The sequence below is a fragment of the Lytechinus variegatus genome, chromosome 3, assembly GCF_018143015.1.
Source record: "Lytechinus variegatus isolate NC3 chromosome 3, Lvar_3.0, whole genome shotgun sequence".
In the NCBI taxonomy this organism is placed as follows: domain Eukaryota; kingdom Metazoa; phylum Echinodermata; class Echinoidea; order Temnopleuroida; family Toxopneustidae; genus Lytechinus; species Lytechinus variegatus.
Genome location: NC_054742.1, coordinates 21,429,141 through 21,451,846, shown reverse-complemented (window position 1 = coordinate 21,451,846; position 22,706 = coordinate 21,429,141). Strand labels below are relative to the sequence as shown.

The window sequence follows — 22,706 nt, the reverse complement described above, 5'->3', positions numbered from 1 at the left end:
CCAAAGCCCCCTCTATTTTTTTCAAACTTTTTTTTTTCAATTGTAAAAATGACAGGGCTCCATCCATTTCATAAAGACTTGTTATGATAAGAAATGCACAATTTCTCTAACATATTTACATTCAGCAAATCTGAACTAATTAGTAAGCTGTTTTTAATAACAAATTTCAATAGATCTAAAGATACCTTTTTCGGGGAAAGGGGGGGGGGGGGGTAGCAAGGCTAACACATGAAAAGAAAGTGACCAAACTTGTCATTGGGGAATTTCTTTTGCTATTTTTCAAGTGAAATTGAAGGATTTTGCACACAGTTTTGCACTTCTAGTGAATTTTGTGAAAATTTTCTGTAAAATAAAGTTTCCAAAATTTTTAACACTGTGTATATAATACAAATGTTTTTAATTCAGCTTCTCGTAATTTAAGAACATCCTGAAACCACACCAAAGTTAAAACCAGACTCCAAAATATGTGCTTGTGTCTTTAAGAAATATGTGACAGATATATTCTTAAAAGTCAAAGAAATTACTGAAGAACAAACAACAACACAAAAAGAACATCAGTTATAATAAGCATATATTTATCATAATACATTATGCACTGCTTGTATCAGTTACATAGTCAAATCTACATTTCATAAGTAGTCAATATTGAGTATAAGTTTATGTGTTAACAATCCTTGGCTTACTTTTTACTGATCATTTCCACACATTTTTAATGAAAGAAGTTATGATGCCAATTAAACAAATACCCCCAATACGGCCAAAGTTCATTGACCTTAAATGACATTTGATCTTGATCATGTGACCTGAAACACACACAGGATATCAAGCGATACATGGTTACTCTTATGTCCAAGTTTCATGAACTAGGTCTGTGAACTTTTGAAGGTCAAGTCCACCTCAGAAAAATGTTGATTTGAATCAATAGAGAAAAATCAGACAAGCACAATGCTGAAAATTTCATCAAAATCGGATGTGAAATAAGAAAGTTATGACATTTCAAAGTTTCGCTTATTTCTAACAAAATAGTTATAATTATGAACGAGCCAGTTACATCCAAATGAGAGAGTCGATGATGTCACTCACTCACTATTTCTTTTGTTTTTTATTGTTTGAATTAAACAATTTTTCAATTTTTACGAATTTGATGATTAGGACTTCCTTGCCTGAAGCATAAAATGTTAAAATAATGGAATTCCACGTGTTCAGGGAGGAATGAAACTTTATTTCACATGACAATGACGAGAAAATAAAAATATTTCATATGATAAAATACAAAAGAAATAGTGAGTGATGTCATCAGTTCCCTCATTTGCATACCGACCGAGATGTTTATATAACTGTTTTGTGAAATGAAGCGAAACTTTAAAATGTCATAACTTTCTTATTTTACATCCGATTTTGATAAAACTTTCAGTGTTATGCTTGTTGGATTTTTTTATTTTTTTATTCAAATCAAGTTTTTGTTGGGGTGGACTTGTCCTTTAAAGTTATGATGACAATTCCACAAATAGCCCAAACATTATCAAAGTTTGTTGACCCTAAATGACCTTTGACCTTAGTCATGTGACCTGAAACTCGCACAGGATGTTCAGGGATACTTAAAGGAAACCGAAACTCAAGAGAAGCAATCTAATTGGAAAGAGTAAAATGAGAGGAACAATTTAAAATAAATCTAATCAAAATAGGTTGTGAAATAAGCAAGTTATGGATGTTTAAAAGGTCTTGTTTTACTTTCAATGGGATCCTCAAATTGGCAAACATGCTTCAAAATGGCTGATTTTGTGGACAACTCTCAATTTGTTTTGTACACAGATTTTTCCCATTATTCAAATTGCATATTGCCTCATTCTGAGCTAATATATGTCATGGGAAATTATAAATCACACCACATATATCAAGGTCAGGAGGAAATCATGTGAAATATGTAAAATAAAGGGGAACCTGAAAATTTTGTGTACAAAACAAATGGAGCATTGTCCACAAAATCAGCCATTTTGAAGCATGTTTGCTAATTTGAGGATACCCATAGAATGTACAAGACTTTTAAAACATCTATAACTATAAAACATCTCTAACATTTTATAACCGATTTTGATGAAACTTGTTTTCAATTGTTCCTCCTGTTTTACTCTTTCTGATAAGATTGCTTTTTTCTTGGGTTTTGGTTTCCTTTAATTGCTCTTATGTCTAAGTTTCATGAACTAGATCCATAAAATTTCAGTGTTATGATGACAATTCCACAAATATCCCCTTACATGGTCAAAGTTTGTTGACCCTGAGTGACCTTTGACCTTGGTCATGTGACCTTTAACTCAGGAAGAATATTCAGCAACACACTATCACCTTTATGTCCAAGTTCCATGAACTAGGTCCAAACACTTTCTAAGTTATGACATTTCAAAAACTTAACCTTGGTTAAGATTTTGATATTGATTCCCCCAACATGGTCTAAGTTCAATGACCCTAAATGACCTTCGTCATGTGACCTGAAACTCAGGCAGGATGGTCAGTAATACTTGATTACCCTATGCACAAGTTTCATAAACTAGGTCCATATACTTTCTAAGTTATGATGACATTTCAAAAACTTAACCTTGGTTAAGATTTCAATGTTGATGACTTTCATTAATTTTTTTGACTTGCACTTCTCAAAAGTGTCATGGAAAACAAAATCAAAACAAAAGAACAATGGAGGAAAGCCCTATATTTATCCAAGGTCATATACATGTGCATTGTGTAGTCTATTCACCATGCAACATTTCATGAGCCAATTTTTAATTTGAAGCTTATATTCTCTAGTATACACAACTACCACCTCAACTGGTACCATTATTTTACCATGAGATCTTATCACACTCATAAATCAATCTGTCAAATTACAAAAATCCAGAGTACAAGACAGATGGTATAAATTTTCAACATTTTTCAGTTTCAATCAATCATAGTAAACAAGGTATTCACATTTATATAAAGTTGGGTTTCATTCATAAAAGCAGACAATGAAATATATTAATGAAGGTCTGGTGAAAAGTGATAGTTTCATATTTGTGACATCACACACAAGCAGCATAAGCAGGTCCCTGTATATCAAGTGATAGAAATGTCAGAAAATGCAATTTTCTCAATGAACAAGTGGAGCATCTCTGGCAGTCTTGCCTGCAAGACGTGATTCAATATAGCAGCAGTGCACACTTTGAAAACTACTACAGAATCATTATTCACAAAATACACCATTCATATATTGTTCATTGACCCTAAATGACATTCGACCTTGATCATGTGACACAAGACTAGTCAGTGATACTTGATTACTCCTATGTCCACAATTCATAAATTATATCCATAAACTTTCAAAGTTATGATGGCAATTCAACAATTACCCCCAACATGGCAAAAGTTCATTGACCTAAAATGACCTTTGACCTTGGTCATGTGACATGAAACTCGCAAGGGATGATCAGTGATACTTGATTACTCTTATGTCCAAGTTTTAGGTCCAAAAATCTTTCAAAGTTACGATGGTAAATCAACAAATACCCGGTACCTCCAACCTGGCCACAGTTCGTTGACCCCAAATGACCTCTGACCTTGGTCATGTGACCTGAAACTCAGGCAGGACTTTCAGTAATACTTGATTAACCTTATGGCCAAGTTTCATGAACTAGATCCATATACTTTGTAAGTTATGATGTTATTTTAAAAACTTAACCTTCGGTTAAGATTTGATGTTGACGCTGCCACCGGCGTTGAAAAAGCTTGTAATGTTCTTAATTGCACATTCCATGTATGATATAATGTACATGTACTTCTATATATCATTAGATACATTAATAAACGTTCGCTTCTCCAAGAAAATGTGTTTTGTTATCATGAACATAGAAAACAGAAATTTATTGAATTTATATAACATGCCATAGGGGCATCTCATCTGTGACCCCACAATGTCAGAATTACTTAATTTTGTATAATCTACAACTTCAAGTTTCTTCTAACTTTCATCAATCCCACATATGGTATACACATGTAGCGGAAATCCTACAACTCCATCACATTGGACATGCACAAACAATAGGGCTGTTTCCCATTTACTGTACATCTGGTTCAGAAGCATGCTGCTAGCATGCTAACAGTGGACATTTATCTAGTTGTTGCTTGAATTCAAGTAGCTTTCACTGTTCTAGGCAGCTTACCATTATCATAAGATTGCAAAGTCATTGAAATGGTAAGAAGATCATAATCTTGGATTTCTGTGAGCTTCCAAGAGGTTTCCCAAAAGTTGCAAACGGTTTCCCATTGAAATTGGCAGAGTCATACTTTGTCTCTGTATATCGATGACAACCTTCCTGATTATATGAACTTATATGAATTTATCACTTTTTAAAATATTCATGATTCGGGAAGATATATGTATATTCTTTGGAGAAACCCTTTATCAACATGCAATTAAGAATATTGGGCTATCCTCTGAAAGCAATATTGATTGCTTACTCAAGCAAGCAACAAATGTACTTGTATTTCAATCTTTATCATGCAATGTAATACATATCTGCTTTTGCAATATATATATGATCAATCTTTTTTATTATTATTTCTTGCCTATATTTACATGTAAAAGCATTTAAGGACGTTCCACAGTTATGTTTGTGTGTATCATGATCTGAGCATATTTTACAATCTGCGCGCTGACGTTACAATGGATGAACAGGTGATTAATCAGCTGTAGGTATGAGCTGATGTTTCTCCTCATCTGCACTAACTTCAGATCTGATGTGTTATTTTATGAAGCTAATAAACTGGAAGCCGACTCGCAACAATTTAGACTTTGATAGTTTAAAAACGAGCACATGGACCCCATATTTCCAATATTTTAAGTTCCTCTACAAATCTAGAGATTAAGATGAAAATTACATAGATTTTGAGTGTTTGGGAGCAGAACTATGGAACCATTAGCATTTTACATGGCATTATCAGACTTTTGCACGTTTTCAGCGCATTTTAGGCAATTTTTAAGCCAACTCGCAACAGTTTGGACACTGATAGTTTAAAAACGAGCAAATGGACCCCATATTTTTAACTCGCCTACACCTTTACAATGCATTCCGCTACAATTGTGCCGAATTTGATGAAAATGACATGGATTTTGTATACAGTGCAGCTTAAACTATACTTTCTTAATTTTCAAATAGATTTATGTCTTTTGAAGACTTGTTTTTTGGAAGTTTATGCACCATTCTTTTCAAATGAGGACACTGCTGACTAATTAAAAGACTTTCTCCTACTTTGGTATCAACTTAGTTACATATCCTGAAAGTATGATGCGGTATCCACTGAGTAAAGATGATTTAAACTCATTTGTTGAATTCGTGAGGCCTAATAGAGGCATAATTCTCTTGATTGCGCAAGATTGCAATATCATTCAAATACGGCGAGTTTGAAGTCCTGTAGAAAAAAATAAGCACATAAACCTATATTATTTTTTGCATTTTCATAATGCATAGATACCAAAATAACTCTCGGCAAAATTGGATGGAAATGATATGGACTTCATTCTTTAAACTGTGGAACGTCCTTAAGCAGCTCAAACAGAAGGCACTTTTTGAACAAAATATAATATATCTTTGACCAAATTGTAATTATAATGCAATCTAAATATTCAAACTGATTTGTTGGCCCTATTCAATTTTGAATAGTGCCATGTTGGGTACTGGTATTCCATTTTCATGTTTGTTTTTTTAAAGAGCCTTCACAAAAGCTTTTCCATATACTAATGTTGACATTTATAGGATATCATCATTATTTATATTATATATTATATTTATTATTTGTATTAAGGCCTGTCTTATTGTTTTGTGCTAGCCTTGCGTGTGACTTGCAGGTGTATGTTGCACTCAGGAGTACATGCAAGTCAGATTTAAGCGCAAAAAAAATTTGAACATGTTCAAAACTTTGTTAAAGGAGACTGCCCACAACTCATCCACAGCATTGAAACATTACAATGTTGATAATCAGTGCTTTCCTGGTTTCCTTCAGTATGTCATTCTCCATAGCTTGACCTCAGAATATAAAGTCCAAATTTTTTTCAGTCCATCATAAAAAAAATCAAGTCTCTTCCATCAGGAAGGCATAGATAGTAAACTCTCAAAGTCTGGAGTACATATAACACGATGTTTAATATGCCCTAGAGTCAGCATTTCACTCATCTCTTCTCCTCCTTCTCGAACATGAATGGAAACCAAGTCCTATATCAAAATAAAAACATTGGAAGAAGAAAATTACCAGTTGATGCGATGTACATATATTCAAATCTTCTCTTGGTTCAGTGAGTATGTTTACTTCAAATTGGTTAGATTTAGATACAGACTTTATTATTTTCCATCAACAAACATTACGAAGTCAAATAATTACAGAATTTTCAATCAAACATTAAAGTACAACTACAACTTAAGACTTTTAAACTACATTAATTCCAAAATAGAGTATTAATTTCAAATTTTGTGCTTAGATATTGGAACTTTTGTGAAAATTCCATTCGTCTTTCTTCCTTGGTCTTAAATCCAGTCTCGAGCTTTTATATTCACTCATCTCTTGTCTTTCCACTTTTAGGTTGAAAATAAATTATAAAGCAATTTTTATAGGATCTCTACTATGATCATCAATGTCATGTAAGAGGTTCAGAAGATTTGTTGAAAATAGGTAGGTTTAGCTGAGGAAAAAAGATCATAGGATGAATAGATATTTTATTTGTTGCTTACCTGAAGGAAACCAGAAGGTGTTCCTAATGAAACATCAAGAGTGACCCCATTTGTGAGGACAAGTCTTGTCTTTCCAGACTTTAAGATTTGAAGTTTACCCAAAAATCCTTCAGGCAGATCTTTCAGTGTGCATGGTCTCTGTAAAGCAAGGAATAATACAATTAAAATGAGAAAATTATACAAACTAAATGATACATAGATCATGCAGTTAGTTACCCTGAAATAGTTCAATTACTTTAATATAGAATACCACAATAAATATGATTTAATCAAATGTATGGTGAAAGAGAAAAATGATTTTATTTCTAAAAATCGTGATCTTGAAATGATGATGTAAGAATGTAGCCACGACAACATTACCTTGCACAAAAATCTTAAGCTTTGCAAATTATCACTGTTATCATAAATGAGTACCTGAGCAAGATGTAATAATACAATGCATGGTAAGAAGGTTATGATAACATCCAATACAAATAAACGACTTAATTTTGTTTTCTACCTTTTTTGAGCTACTGCCTGGCTTCTCAACAGCTCCACTTGTTGATACAGTTGGCTTCTTGTCTTCCTCTTCATCCTCTACTATAGGTAAACCAGGAAGAGTATCTGGTAACTGGAAGAACAATGGATCTCCACTGGACTGACCCCTCCTACTGAAGACGGTTGCACACGTGACTCTTCCAGAAGCCAGGTCATTTCGGAAGGTATCCGAGATGGAGGATGGTGGTGGTAGGCTGGAGGATGCTAAGATTGGTTTATTCTCCTCAGAGATATCCATCTTCTCATCATCCATGGATTCCTTTTTGACTGAATAATGAAAATGAATGTTTAAGGAATTGAGTTATATGATAAAGCATACCATAACCCAACATTCAGTACAAAAATGTGATAGTAACTCCTCCCCAAATCACACAAATAAATGCATGAATAAAAATACGATCAAATTAACAATAAAGGTAAATACATAGAAATAAACGAATAAGAGAATTTATTTATTTATTCATTCATTCATTTATTTATCGATTCAGCAATTACAGTAATGGTTTGATATATGAATAAAAACATAACTGTAGGTGGGTACATGTAGCTTGGCTGTCTGGGTTTGGGAAAAGCTAACTTGATAACTGTGACCCAAGGGTCTCCCTCCCCGAAAACTTAATAAATGAATAATTCATTTAACAATTAATAATCAAGAAATTATAAATATATTTCATTAAAATGTGGACTTTGTTGTCAATCTATTTTTTTTCATTCTTAATTCAAAATTTGTTAAGAACACAAAGACCATCTTCTGATTTAAACCCCCTTTCAGGTCACAAATATTTTTATAGTCTTAATTCTCATGACAAGCTACAATGAGGTATCCTTTTTTTTTCATTGTGCAAATTGTGGTATCTCATTCATGTATAAAGCGTTGTGGCCTAGTGGATTAGTCTTCTGACTTTGAAACAGAGGGTTGTGGGTTCGAATCCCAGCAATGGCGTAATTTCCTTCAGCAAGAAACTCATCCACATTGTGCTACACTCAACCCAGGTGAGGTGAATGGGTACCCGGTAGGGAGAAAATCCTTGAATGCTTGAGCGCCTAGGTAGCTCAGCTAAAGCCGGGGTAATGATAATAGCAGGGCCCGCTGGTAGAACAGTTTTCGAAACTGAAGTGGCTACCCTGGGTAAATATACCTATATTATTATTATTATTATTATAGATTTTGATAAAAAGCAGCATTCCTAATTTCCATTTGAAAGAACATATACTTCAGAAATTAAATAAAAACAAATTGATTTCGTACACCTGTTCTTAAACCAACACCTGCTGGTCGACTCAGTATGAATTGATCATCAGTCAAACTCCATGAGATAATTTTAGGTTATATCCTACTAGACCTACATAGTCTGTATTGAAAATATTCACCTGAGGAATTGAGACCAGGGTGTAACCTCCACAGAATTGATTTCTAGCAGGGGTGATTTTATCCAATCACTTTCTTCAAAATTTAGGCAAGGTTTTTCTCATCTAACATGATCACTGGCATAGAGGTTGGTAGGGTTTTGGCGGAACATTGCCCTCAATTATTTTTTTTACAATATGTGAAAACTCACGAAACCATTGAATTTTTCTATAATATCCAGCGAATTTACTACAAAACTAACCAAAGATTTCTGTTAAAAATAAAAATGATTTTATTGGCTGTCTCTTTCTTTCTCTCAAATTGTTCAAAGTAGTGCAGCATATCCCAAACTTTACCCCTTGGAATTCTTGCCAAATTTGTTTGATGATTTCTTATTATGCAATTCCCATTTTCTCAATGCAAATTTATACTTGGCTGTAATTCAATATACATTGATGCTATGGAATGAGGTGACTATTTTTGTAAATTTGTATCACTAAGAAATCTTTAGAATGGTGCCACAAAATGTCATGGAAGGGAACATGAAAATAATAATAAACATGAAATTCTATTGATTACAGAATTAAATCTGCTCTAATCATCTAATACAAAAGTAAAGAATAGCTTACATCATAGCATTTGTAACAAGTGATGATGTAGCTTCTGAAGGTTTCCATGGCGAAGAAGAATAGTGTAGTAGGTTTCATGGTACATCATGTATCTTTCTTGGGCAAGTGTTGGTCCTGAAAAGGACCACCCAATCTCGATGTTCCAACAAGTGTGTTCTTGTCGTCTTCAGGAGAATGAGCAAAGGTCGTAAAAGCAGGCCTTACATGTATATACTCCGTCAAAGTGCCGTAAGCACGGTACCTTGAAGGGTACATGTCTCTGATGGGCTAGATAAGTCACATGACATCCACATATGCGGACGTGGGTGACAACACACAAAATTGGGGGCGCAAAACCAGTGAAGACCGGACATGCTGTCAATTATCATTCCCGCTAAGATTAGCATAAATGACAAAAGCCACCACGTCCACCCGTACACTACAATGCTCACACGTGTGTGGAATGTCCCAGCAGCTAATTAGTCTAATTAGTCAAGATTGGGTGGTCCTTTTCAGGACCAACACTTGCCCAAAAAAGATACATGGTGTACCATGAACCCTACTACACTAAGTGATATGATTTTGTGGCTTGGGATGACAAAACTTTTATCTCAAAAGTTCATTATTCAAGAGATTGGAAAACATGGCTGACACAGCATTATATCCAATGGCATAATCTCCTTTTTGGCATAGCATGGTTGTTTCCTTTCTTTAGAAAGATAGCTGAGGTTTCAACAGGACATAAAATCATGAATTATCTAGTAATTAAAGCAAAAGGCATACATTTTTCTCAGAATTTGTGATGCAAGTTCTTTTCACTCCTCTAACAATACTAACAAAATCACATACATGCACTCAGGACCTTAAAATGCTCCAGAGCTATAAACATTTCAAGTGATATTTGTCTGACAGAGACCACACTATTAAGAGTTACCTTTAACATCTGTATCTTGGACATCATCAGTTTCCATCTTTACATCCATGTCTTCTTCCTTAATAATGGGTTTCTTTTCATCTTTAACAGATTGGGTTTTGAGTGGTTTGACTGGTTTTGCCATCGGTAATGAAACTGGTTGATACCTATCATCTATGGTAGAATCTCCAAGGTCACTGATAAACTGTATTAATAGAAGGTGATAATATGATGAAGATAATATTATATCCCTTGCTTTAAGATTGTTGCACTGAGAGGGTACACAAGGAGAAATCAGATAGTTTTACTAGGAAAAACATTTTCCCATGAAATATTTCATTTTCCTTACTGACCTCATGCACAGTCCATTTTTCTCTCATGGATAAAGTGAACTATTCGTCTTCACCACCATATGTGCACAGCGCTAAGTACATGTTATTATTTGTTTGGCGTCACCTGTGCCTGGGAGGCGAAAAGCGAACTGAAACACTATGACCCGCAGGTCTCTCCTTCCAATATAACTGATTGGGGGGAGTGCAGGAGGAACAACACTACACCGGGGTTTCCCCTACTTTTATACGAATAGTGCAGTGCATTCTTAATGTGCAAAGGTGGTGACTCTCCTCTACATGGGACCTCCATTTAACATCCTATCCAAGGAACATGTGCACTACCCAAGGCAAATCAAGCCATTGTGCGTATCATACTGGTGCACCTAGTTACTGCCGAGCAAACAATCAGCATATCTAAAAAAATTGATAAATTTTGTCATAAGTTATGAACTTTTTATTGTAATTATTTCTTGTTTGATGTGAACAGGAATGACGCAGGTGGAATGGATATAAATCAAATATACAAGGACTCATTCTCGGAACATGCTATAACTATTCACTCTCAGGAACATCAAAAGTAGCCTATCCTTCTCCCGAGGGCATTAAAAAAGTAATGATGAACATAAAGTCAAAACACAAAGAAATACATAAGATTTTTTTTAAAGAGGTTACATAAGAAAAAAAAATTATATTGCCATTTTTAAAAATATATATTTGATAATAATCAAAAGGGTGTCCTGACCAAAATCTAGCCGTTTTGGGGCTATATTGAAAGCTTTACAGCCAAATTATGATTTTATGCACAAATTAGCATAATCAATTAATAAAAAATAATTTGGAATAAATTGGGTGCAACTGACAATCAAATTGTGGAGAAAACGGCATAATAATGGCTGAGATCTGAGGGGGAGGGACTGCCCCCTCCTGGCTATGCAATTTCAAAATAGCCCTGGGCCACAGTCTACATAGAGTTAAGGCATGCTTTATGGAATATTTCAATGCATCTTCAAAATGTCATATCAAGCCGAAGTTTTTACCCCGTGTATGTTTACACATCCCACTGTCAGCTAATTACCAGAGCTTTAAGACAGGCTTTAGAAATATTTTTACACTTTGTATAATGAAAATATTTTATATATATATCAAGCTCAAGTTTATACTAAGTGTATATATACACATCCCACTTTAAGCTTCTTGTCATATTTGAACGTATTCTATGATTTATTCATTACAAGAAAGAAAGATATATGAAAAAATAGCATTTTGCATGACGATCACTATCTTATTAAAAGTGACAACATATTACAAGTCAGTAATGTGTATTCACATTTACAAAGAATTTTTGACAAAGTGCGAATGATTATTCCATTTACCATAAACATTATTAAAACTTACATCATCTCTGACAAGTTCTCTAAGACGGTCACTATCCCCAATGAAATCTCCAGCACCAGACTTCTTGTTTCCAGCCTTGCCACCTCGAGAAGAGAACTTTCCATCACCTCCACCCCCTCCTCCACGAAAACTTGGCTGTTCAAACACGCTGGAAGAAGCTATTAAAATGATACCCACAAACAGATGTAATGGTGATATATGGACTCTTCTCATATGAAAAAAATAGCCGTACTTATTAATATTACAGCCTATTTCATTTCACTTCTTCATAACTGACATTGAATATTTCATGAAAGCTTGATAAAATTGAATTTGTGATTAATGAGACTCAGAAGAGAGTAATAGCAGCATACACATTCAATACAAGCATTCAATAGGTAAGGACAATACAATTATATAAAATACAAAAGTACAAGTTTCTTCATTAAGGATTCAATGAAGCAAAAACAAATAACCATACTGTTTATGAATCTTATCTTATACCACATGTTATACATGTTTTAATTCCTTTTAGACACTGTGGACATTCTGTTCATATATCTTGCTCATATGTCACTAGTTGTATGAGCAAACCCCTGGGTTGTCTCGAGTCTCAACATGAGATTACCAGAGGTAAAAGGAAAATGTACTGTAGCTGTATGTAGTACATGACTAAATGGATTGAATTATGATACAGTATAAGCATGCTAAACTTACGTCTTGCATTAAGTCTTTCAGTTGGACCCCCCTCAAAGATGGATGAATGTGACTGGATTAACTCAGGTTTGCCTCTTCCCCTACCCCTCCCTCTTCCTCTGCCTCTTCCACTCCTATCCCCGTCTCCTGATCTTCTAGATGTAGATGGTGATGATGCTGCTGCTTCTCTGCTTCTATACAATAACAAATCATCATGCTATTTACATTTCAAATTACAAAGATTATTTCTCATTGAGATAATGTATGTTCTATAATAATTCTGCACAAAGATGTTAATAACTCACCAGACAAACAAATACAAGAATTAAGCATCTACAAAGATCAGCCTTTTCTGATAGCAATATATAATTCATTTTAATGGTTTAGTACTGGTAATCATGTTTTCATGTTTGTCTGGAATGCTGACACTGACAAGTCTGATATACAAAAAAAAGAATAATACTTACTCATCTTTGTTTTTTTCTCTTCTTACTGGTATATTGGGCTTAAAAGATTTCTGCAGACAAAGAAACAACATAACATATAAACTTACAATCATATCCTAATTTCCAATTTTATAGAACGTATTTCTAATATTCAACATGTAGTTTTCTTTATTTGATAGACTGCTACACAGAAAACATTTTTTCACTGCTCAATTTTCCCTCTCCTCTTGGATCATTTAAATATACAAACTTCAATTTTTGGTAGCATGCCATTGAGAAAGCAAAGATAGATTAGAAATTCATTTGTCACTAGGACAACTAGAAATATCACTAATTGAATATATCATCACCAGAGCAACAATTTCTAACCCATTCGATCTCTCAAAGATAAATTTGCATGTGAAGTCTAATAAAATAGGTGAAAATAGAGAGAGTAGTTTTATTTGATCCACAAGATTTGCAATGGATAGACGAACCACCCAACCATACAGTGACCCTTATATATTAGATAAAAGCAGTAAATACCAAGTGTTGACATCATTATGGCTATAATTACCTTTGGTATGCCTCCTAGAGTTAGGTCACGAGTGCGTAGCGAAGGCAATCTTTCACTGGGTTTAATAACACTCCCTCGTCTATTGATAAGCCCACGAGGGATACTACCAGGTGATCCTTGACCTTGAGATGGTTTTTCAGCCATGACTTCTATCTGCTTTTAATTCTGGAAAACGGTAAGGTGCTCTGCTAAAAGTAAAGAGAATCCAAATGATAGTGTTAATCTTAAAAGAGAAACAAAATAATTGCGCCACCACAAGTCCTCAACTACTCAACTCTGGCCAGGAAAATGCAGCATTCTGACCTGTAGTCTTGTAATGAATGAATCATGAATCATAACACACTAATTGAACACTCAGCTCAATACATTCAAACCAAAGTAATTATGTTACTCAGTAGCAAAACAAGTACTTTCCTAATAGTCTTGAGACTCTGTATACACTCACATTAAACCTGATCTAACTTATCCATTAAAGGGCAAGTCCAAGAAAAGGTCACCTTAGGAGACTAAATTTCTAGAGAAGTTATGTTTGGTTGGATAGAGAAGCCCAAAATTTAATATTGAATTTTTGAATTTTATTTTATTAAGAAAAATTTTACGTTAGAAAAATTTGGGGCACCTGATTTACATGATTGGTAAAATGGGCGTTACTTACGTTGGGACAATTATAAAAAATCATAAAGAATCAAAACAAAACCTGTGAGATTTACTCATAGATGGGACATGGACCCCTTCCCTCCCCCAACATCTTACTACTTTTTTTGGGGGGAAAAGTATTGTCACCTAATTTTCACATGCAAATTAGGTCTAGTCAAAGGATGGAAAGTCCCATAGTGATACGTAACATTTTGAGGAAGTTTTTGAAATGATTTTAATCTTTAAAACTGTGGGGAAAATTGTGTAGGCCTACATCTCTATGCAGGACAAAATATCCCATACATAACCGTCTCATATTTACCAAGTCATTAATTTGTTTAATTAGAGTCTGTAATTAGAGGGTTTTGCCTTAGGACATGAAACTTGCCTCTGATATACTTGAGCGTTGTGACTTTTATTACACTGACTTAAATGCAATACTTTCAAAGAATTTCCAACTAAACAAATGTTTTAAAAATGCCCTTTTACTTGTTTTTACTTGTTTTCTCTCTAAAAGGTCAAGGTCATATATCACAAGTTTTTACATGATTATTCTTCTCCTAGATATCAACCATCAATCAAACTCCATTAACACTGTTTTTTTTAGGTCATTACAGCCTCTGAAATGTCCCATATGCAACACACACAAGTTCTTGGACTTGCCCTAGCCTAAACACTAAACCTAAAATGTGACAGAAATTAGAACAAAATACATCAATAGATAAAAGTTACATAAATTTATGAAAACATATTTAACAATATATTGAGCAATCCTTTTTCTTTATAATTTACTCAGGTTGAACCAAATTTTAATTCCACGAAATAGCACAAACTTTATAAAATCCTTGTATGATAGCAATTTCTAATGTGACAAAATGTTTAAAAACTCAGAACAAATAGGAATATATCAGTCTAGCCATCAACTTGATTTCTGTGCAAATTCAATGCAGTAGAGTTGTTCAGTTTTTTCTTTTTTAGTTATGTAGGGCCAGGCCGAGCCCCGGCTGAATCGCTGTACTCGGCCTCCCTATTTTGTGCGTTGACAGTGGCGGGCTGGACCAAGCCTAAATTCTAAGCTTTCTATACTTTTATCGTAGTGGGACTCTACATATGTAAACAATTATTTTGTGGCATGCCAGGGTCACGCTGGCACAGGAAAAGGCACTAAGATCGAACTAAGCTAGATATAATTTCCTACGAAGCCACGATCCTTTCACAATCATGCTTTCACTTCCGTAGTCTAAAGGTACCACATTTGGCCCTGCGTGGGTTTACAGTGCAAAAATTAGGCCAGGCCGAGCCGCAGCTGAGGCAACCACCAGAGCTGGGTTAAATGCGTGGCTGCTTTTGGTACCTCATTTGGCCTTTTGAGCATTTGCACTGAAATTTTCATAGAAAATTCTCAAGAATAGTATACGCTGGTTCCCATTTCCACGAGTAGACTATGAATACATTTTAAGAGTGAGATTTATCTCTCAGAATCGTTACTGACAAAATAAATCTCATTAGTAAACTAGATAACTCTACTCTTCAAAATGGGAACCAGCGTGTACAACTCTATGGAGAATTTCCATGTTGGTTCCCATTTCAATGAGTTGAGGAATTAGAAAAGATGGCAACAAAATCAATCTTTCTGATCTAAGCTCTATGAAGGATTTAGAAGAAGCGTGCTGCCAGCTGCGTGAAGCAGTTAGGAAGCTTGAAAAGGAAGGTAGGGCATGTCTTGTCATGAATAAGTGTCCAGTCGAAAATAGGAACTGGTTCCTAATTTCGCAATAATGCCGATTTTCATGTGGTGAGGGATAGTGCCCGTGTATATAACAATGTGTTGTGGTGATTGATTGTGTTGGCTTGTGAAATAAGTTCGCCATGTCAAATGGTGCTGGTGTTTAAAGTTATGACGTACAGATTGTTTTGGTTTAATAAGCGTCCAAGGTTGACCAGCACCTTTTTGTAGAGAGTCTTGACCAAACCAATATCAGGCCTTAAATTTCGTCATTTTTAGGGCAAGGCCAGAATGGCCTTGAAATACCTCATATTTTGGAGGGCATCAAGGCCACTTCATTGGGCACCAAGGCCAAAATCTTTTTCCAAGAAGGGAATCGAAGGCCAATCTTTTTAAGTATCCTTTGTTTATCTATGTCAAATGTACTTACTCTTGTACAGGGTGCTACATAACTCTTTGAAGAACTTGCCAAGTTGGGCAAGTGAATTTCAAAATAGCTGGAAAATACTTGCCCGAATATATATTTCACTTACCCCCAAAAAATCTTTCAAAACAAGATTTTACCGCTTCAAAAGAAAGTAGTGCTGTTCTATATACATGTACCATTGTCCTTTGCCTCTTTTTAACATGACCTCATGTACCTTGCATTTGTAAAATTGTATTTTTTTTTTCAAAGTGACTTCATCACACCTCCAATTATTATTGTGTTGATATGCCATTTGAACGATTTCCTCTCTCATATATTTTCATGTACTTTTGTGACCATGGCATATAATAAAAAAAGGGAATTAAAAATTGAGAATTGAACTGAAATTAATTAGGGTCTCACAGGCCTAATTCATTCCCCATAGACTCATGTGTTAAATTGGCACTTTAAAAAATTCATAAAAAATAAGGATGAAATTCGGGGGTCGAATGTTTACTACCAGTGGATAGGATTTATATCTGGCAATCCATATCTGACCAGAAAAGGGTCCCTCGACCGGCTCATTTCAAAAATAAATTGGCGTGTTTGAAGACACCGTCGGGGGGAGCAGATTCATCAACTCAAACAGCAAAATGGCCCTAATCCTTCCGCCAGTCAAAATATAGTCCAAAATTGGTGATATTTCTTCCCAATTAGGGAAAAGGAAGTTCAGTAATTACCAAAAATAGAATCAGTGTTAGATGTACAATCATATGCATACACTTTGTCAATCAGCCATATCAAAATAAAAAAAATAGCAATGGGTTGGCTCGAATGAATATCTATGGCCTACCACTAGTAATTAGGCCCGTGAGACCTGTATTGTATGGCACATGAAGGTTTCTTTTTAATTTACCTTCCTGGCTTTTCTTCAACATCTGTACACTCACTTTATCACAAAGAAATGCATGAAATATACAGATGTGTTATGTAATGACCATTTCTAATGTTATTCCTAATGTGTAGTGCCCTATGGATTTACACACATCCTACATGCCTATATGTAGCTCAACAATGGATGCAATGTAGGGCCCAAATCCTATAATGCAAATTGTAGATATGAATAGTGTGCATATCTGGATTCAAGATCTGCCCACAATATAAATACCAGATTCACATGAGTTTAATTAGATAACAATAAAAAGAAATGAGAATCAACATACAAGCATACTATAAATTCACATCTTCCTATGACAAGGGCCCAAGCTAGGGTGTAAGAGAAAGAGACAGGGGGTTAGATGGCTTGTATTCTAAATGGATGGGGGCTAGTCTGGCTAGAAGTCAGTAAAAGTTGAACAAGATAGCAGTATGTAGAACTCATTCTCAGCCCCCCCCCACATACTAACTATGCTTTTCTCTACCCCCCCCCTCCCTCTTGAATCCACCACTCTTCAGCCAAATTCTAAAGTTTTCTCTTCTCATTCCCTTCCCCATGAACCAATTTCACAAGCGCAATTGATGCAAGGCCTATCTAATGTGTACTTTATCTCGTGATGGGTGCAATACACGATTTACAGCAGCGCTTGTCGGTATACAAAAACACACGACAACATGCTAGCAAGTCCCACGCACAGCCTACACAGCCTAGCCTAGGTACACAAACACAGAGTTAGTTACTAATAACAACTTGTTACCTGTAGTACCCCCTATGTAGCCTTGTATAGCCATGAAGTTCAGTTTTTGGACCTCTTGATGATTGAAACATGTCTACTAGTAAAAACAATCTGCTACTGAAGAGTTGGGCAGGTATTTCATCCACTAAGGAATTCCCCATGTAATAGGCTATGCCAGGTTATATATAGGTCTCACAGGCCTAATTCATTCCCCATAGACTCATGTGTTAAATTGGCACTTTAAAAAATTCATAAAAAATAAGGATGAAATTCGGGGGTCGAATGTTTACTACCAGTGGATAGGATTTATATCTGGCAATCCATATCTGACCAGAAAAGGGTCCCTCGACCGGCTCATTTCAAAAATAAATTGGCGTGTTTGAAGACACCGTCGGGGGGAGCAGATTCATCAACTCAAACAGCAAAATGGCCCTAATCCTTCCGCCAGTCAAAATATAGTCCAAAATTGGTGATATTTCTTCCCAATTAGGGAAAAGGAAGTTCAGTAATTACCAAAAATAGAATCAGTGTTAGATGTACAATCATATGCATACACTTTGTCAATCAGCCATATCAAAATAAAAAAAATAGCAATGGGTTGGCTCGAATGAATATCTATGGCCTACCACTAGTAATTAGGCCCGTGAGACCTTAGAAAGAAAGAAAGAAACAAACAAACAAGCAAGGAAAAAATAGAAAGAAAATGAAGGGAGTGTGCATGAATGAGTGAAAGAAAGAATGAAGGGGAGAAGGAAAGAAGAAAGAAAAGAGATGAACGGAGAAGAAAGAAATAAAAAATGAAAGAGAAAAATGGAGCGAAAAAAGTGAAGAGAAAGACAGATGAATAAAAGAAGGATGAAAGAAATAATGTAGGAAAGAAAAAAAAGGTTTCTTTCATTCTTTTGAATAAATAAAGAAAAAAGGAAAGAAAAAGAAAGGAAGGGAAGATTAATGTTTGAAAGAATGAATGAAGGAAAGAAAAATGTTTCCTTCATTCTTTGAAAGAAGAAAAACAGGAAGGGAGGAAAAAAAGGAAGGAATAGCAAAAAGGAAAAAAAAATAAAGAATGAAAGAAAGAAAGGATGAAAGAGAGGGAGGAAAGAATGGAGAGAATGAAATAAAAGAAAGAAAATAATGGAAGGAGAGAAAGAGCAAAAAGAAAGGGGAGAGGAAGAGAGAAGGAAGCAAAGAAAAAATTGAAGAAAAGAAAGCATGAAGGAAATGAAAAAGGAAATAAAAAAAGAAGGAAAGTAAGAGAAAAAAGGAAAGAAAAATAATAAGGGACTTAAAGAAGGAAATAATGAAGAAAATAAATGTACACAGAAAGGAAGGAATGTTCGGAAATAATAAGAAATAAAGCTAGATGGAATGGAAAAAAGAATTTAGGTAGGATCGGATAAAGAAAGAAGGAATGAAAAAAAAAAGAAAAAGAAAAATTAGGAAGGAAGGGAAGAAAGAACAAAGGGGGAAATAGAGAAGGAAAGAATGAAGCGAATGCGAATAAAGAATGAAAGCAAGAAAGAAATGGAAGAAGGAAAGAAGGGATGACAGCCAGGGTGACCAGACATCCCGTATATCTGGGATCGTCCTGTATTTTGCTCCTTTGTCCTGGCGTCCCGACAAACCCTTCCCGGGACGCCTATTTGTCCCGTATTTCAGAATATTGAACACAATATAGTTAATACATTCAAACGTGACAAATTTTCATCAAATACCCTGCAGATGACGAAGCAGAGACAACAATAAAATCGATAACTAAACTTTTGCAAGTTCTGCGTTGATTTTCTTGCTAACCCAATACACTGCAAACGAACTGGAATCCTGCCTGTGTGTGGCAGGGTATTAGCTAGGCATGTAGGATCGGAGCAGATTCTCAATGGTGCAAACAATAAAAACAGTTTTCCACCAAAATAATCACAAATTAGGCTGAAATTTGTATAATCATATTATGGATTCTCAGATTACTGATTTGGAGATTATAATCGGAGGAACAAGTTGAGTTTTCATAACTAGATCTAGTTGTTTCCGCTTTCATTTTGAGTCTTCCTGTGTATGATGCCACGATGTTTCATCTAATTTTTAAGTTAGCAATGTTTCACTTTGAAATTTTATTCATTTGAAAAACATTTTAGTTTTTTCTAAATTTAAAAAATATATAAAAAAACCACCAAATATCATTATGATTTTGTTAGATGATTGTTTTTATTTGCTATGAATTTTTTCCTCTTTCTTTTTTTCTATCTATCTTTCTTCATCCTCCTGTCCTTCCTGCTTGCCCATTTTGTTCCATCCATCCTTCTTTCCTGATCCTTTCTCTCTCTCTGTTCATTTTTCTTTCTTTCTCTTACCTGCCTTCTTTATTTAATTTCCTTTCCCCCTTCATTCTTTCTTTCCTTAAACATGTCTTTGCTTCCTTTACCCTTCCTCTCCTTTTTCTTTCCCTCCTTTCATTGATTTCTTTTTTCATTCTTTCCTCCTTTTTTTATTATTTTATTTTTCCTTCTAATTCTATTCCCTTCTTCTTTCTTCCCTTCCTTCCTTCATGTTTTTCTTCTTTCTTTGTTTCTTTCAAAGAATGAAGGAAACTTGTTTTCTTTCCTTCAGTCTTTCTTTCCTTCTCTTTTTTCCCCTTTCTCTCCTTTATTTTATCTTTCATACATTTATTCATCTTCCCTACCTTTCTTTCTGTATTCAGTTCAAAGAATGCTGGAAACCTTTTTTCTCTCTTTTATTCTTTCTTTCATTCTTCTTTTGTATTTTTTTCCTTCATTTGCCCTATCATTTCATCTATTTTCTTTCATCTTTTCTTTCTCCCCTTCATTCTTTCGTTCACCCTCCTTTCCAATTTTTTTCACGAGTCTAACACTGTGTAGCCTTCTTTGTTTATTTAATATTTAATTCATCTTTTTTGCTTGATTGTCCCGTATTTCAATTTGTGAAATCTGGTCACCCTGATGACTGAAAGAATGAAAAGAAAAAGAGGATGGAAGTAAAGAAAATTTGAAGGAAAGAAAAAAGAAAGGAAATAAAGAAAAAAGAAGAAAAATGAACAGAGAGAGACGACCGACCGTGCGAATTCGAACGTCATTGCATTGCATGCATGCAGTCACTTGTTCACTGCTACCACCCTGCCTGTGGGGAATCTACAGGTAGGACTATGGTATGCCAATGTTGTACAGAGGACACACTTTAAAAAATCATTAAAATATCACTTTTGTGACCAAAATTACTAATTTTCATACAGTTGCAATTTATTTTTCATTAGTAACTTGGGAATAATTTTTGTATTCACCAGAGCGCTCAAAAACTTGAATTTGGGGCATATTTTTGTGTATGCCCTCTATTGGTGGAAAGTAATATGGCATGAAAATTTTCATTATTTGATCTCTATTTTTCATTAAGAAAAAAATGATTTCAAGAATCAAATTTAAATAAGAGCCAAGTTGTATGAATAATACTTAATAGGTGTAATGAAAACTGTCAGTGTAAAAAAAATTAAGCATTTGCCCCAAGGAAAAAGAGAAAATAAGCCAAACATTGCCACCCTTATTTTGCCACACATGGAGATATAACTGAGAACAAGGTTATATTATAACCTTGTTCCACTCATTCAATGAACAAGAATAATATAACCTTGTTCTCAGTTATATGTCCATGTGTGGCAAAATAAGGGTGGCAATGTTTGGCTTATTTTCTCTTTTTCTTTAGGACAAATGCTTGATTTTTTTTACACTGACAGTTTCCATTACACCTTTTCATCATACAACTTGGCTCTTAAGTAAATTTGATTCTTTATTTCATTTTTTCTTAATTAAAAATAGAGATCAAAAAATGAAAATTTTCTTGCCATATTACTTTCCACCAATAGAGGGCGTACACAAAAATATGCCCAATATTCAAGTTTTTGAGCGCTCTGTGAATACAATAATTTTTCCCAAGTTACTAATGTCAAAATGAAAAAATAAATTGCAACTGTATGGAAATCAGTAATTTTGGTCACAAAAGTGATATTTTAATGATTTTTTAAAGTATGTGCTCAATACAGCATTGGCATGCCATAGTACTACCTGTAGTTTCTCCACAGGCAGAATGGTAGCAGTGAACAAGTGCCTTGTTCATTGAATGAGTGCATGCAGTCAACACAGAAATCCAGCACAAAAATACACGGATGGGACTGCCCCGTAGTCGTAGACCGAGAAATGTCGGAAATGATTTAGGCCTAGTCAGATCTTTCTTAAACTAAAAGAGGAGTGTGATCTAACAAACCTAAGACAATAAAAAATCCGATAAAAAATGCCTGCTAAAATAGAAATATCACCTGTAATAACTCATGCAAGAAAGAATAGTCCATTCTCCTCCGCTGCCGAGCCTACGAAGTACGATACAGCTGCGACGTAGCGATCGATCGTTTCGCGCGCTGCGCGCGCTGGTCCGGTCGTCCCGAGCAGATCAGTGGTCCAGACGCCAGGCCAGGGCGGCTGAGGGCTAGCTAGGGGGGGGGGGGGGGGGGGGGGGCGGGGGGAATAAATTTTATCTTTGCCTGGCAAACCAAGGAGGATAGGGGGAGATCCTATCTTTTTGCCGACTCAAACACTCCCCAAACCTTAGTTTCTCTCAATGAAATTGCTTCTTTCCAATTTCTGTGCCCCTTTCTTCATCTGCTTTCTTTTCAATGAGTTAGACCTCTACTATCGGGTACCATA

The 22,706-nt window shown here is 35.0% G+C and overlaps 1 protein-coding gene across 2 annotated transcripts; it reads right to left on the bottom strand.

Moving 5' to 3' along the window:
• Window positions 1–3,663: 3,663 nt before the first annotated feature.
• Window positions 3,664–22,383, bottom strand: LOC121410487 (DNA-directed RNA polymerase III subunit RPC4-like). Of its 2 annotated transcripts, none has more exons than XM_041602619.1 (9): window positions 22,322–22,383; window positions 13,563–13,750; window positions 13,028–13,077; window positions 12,582–12,754; window positions 11,886–12,043; window positions 10,180–10,363; window positions 7,252–7,556; window positions 6,753–6,890; window positions 3,664–6,239 (listed from the first exon to the last, which is right to left on the bottom strand). In XM_041602619.1, the coding sequence occupies exons 2-9, from the start codon at window positions 13,704–13,706 to the stop codon at window positions 6,114–6,116; spliced, it is 1,278 nt and encodes a 425-aa protein (XP_041458553.1). In that variant the 5' UTR covers window positions 13,707–13,750; window positions 22,322–22,383; the 3' UTR covers window positions 3,664–6,113. The 2 variants fall into 2 exon arrangements, with proteins under 2 accessions (XP_041458553.1, XP_041458552.1); XM_041602618.1 differs by having other exon boundaries at window positions 13,563–13,747; window positions 22,322–22,378.
• Between the last annotated feature and the right edge of the window lie 323 nt (window positions 22,384–22,706).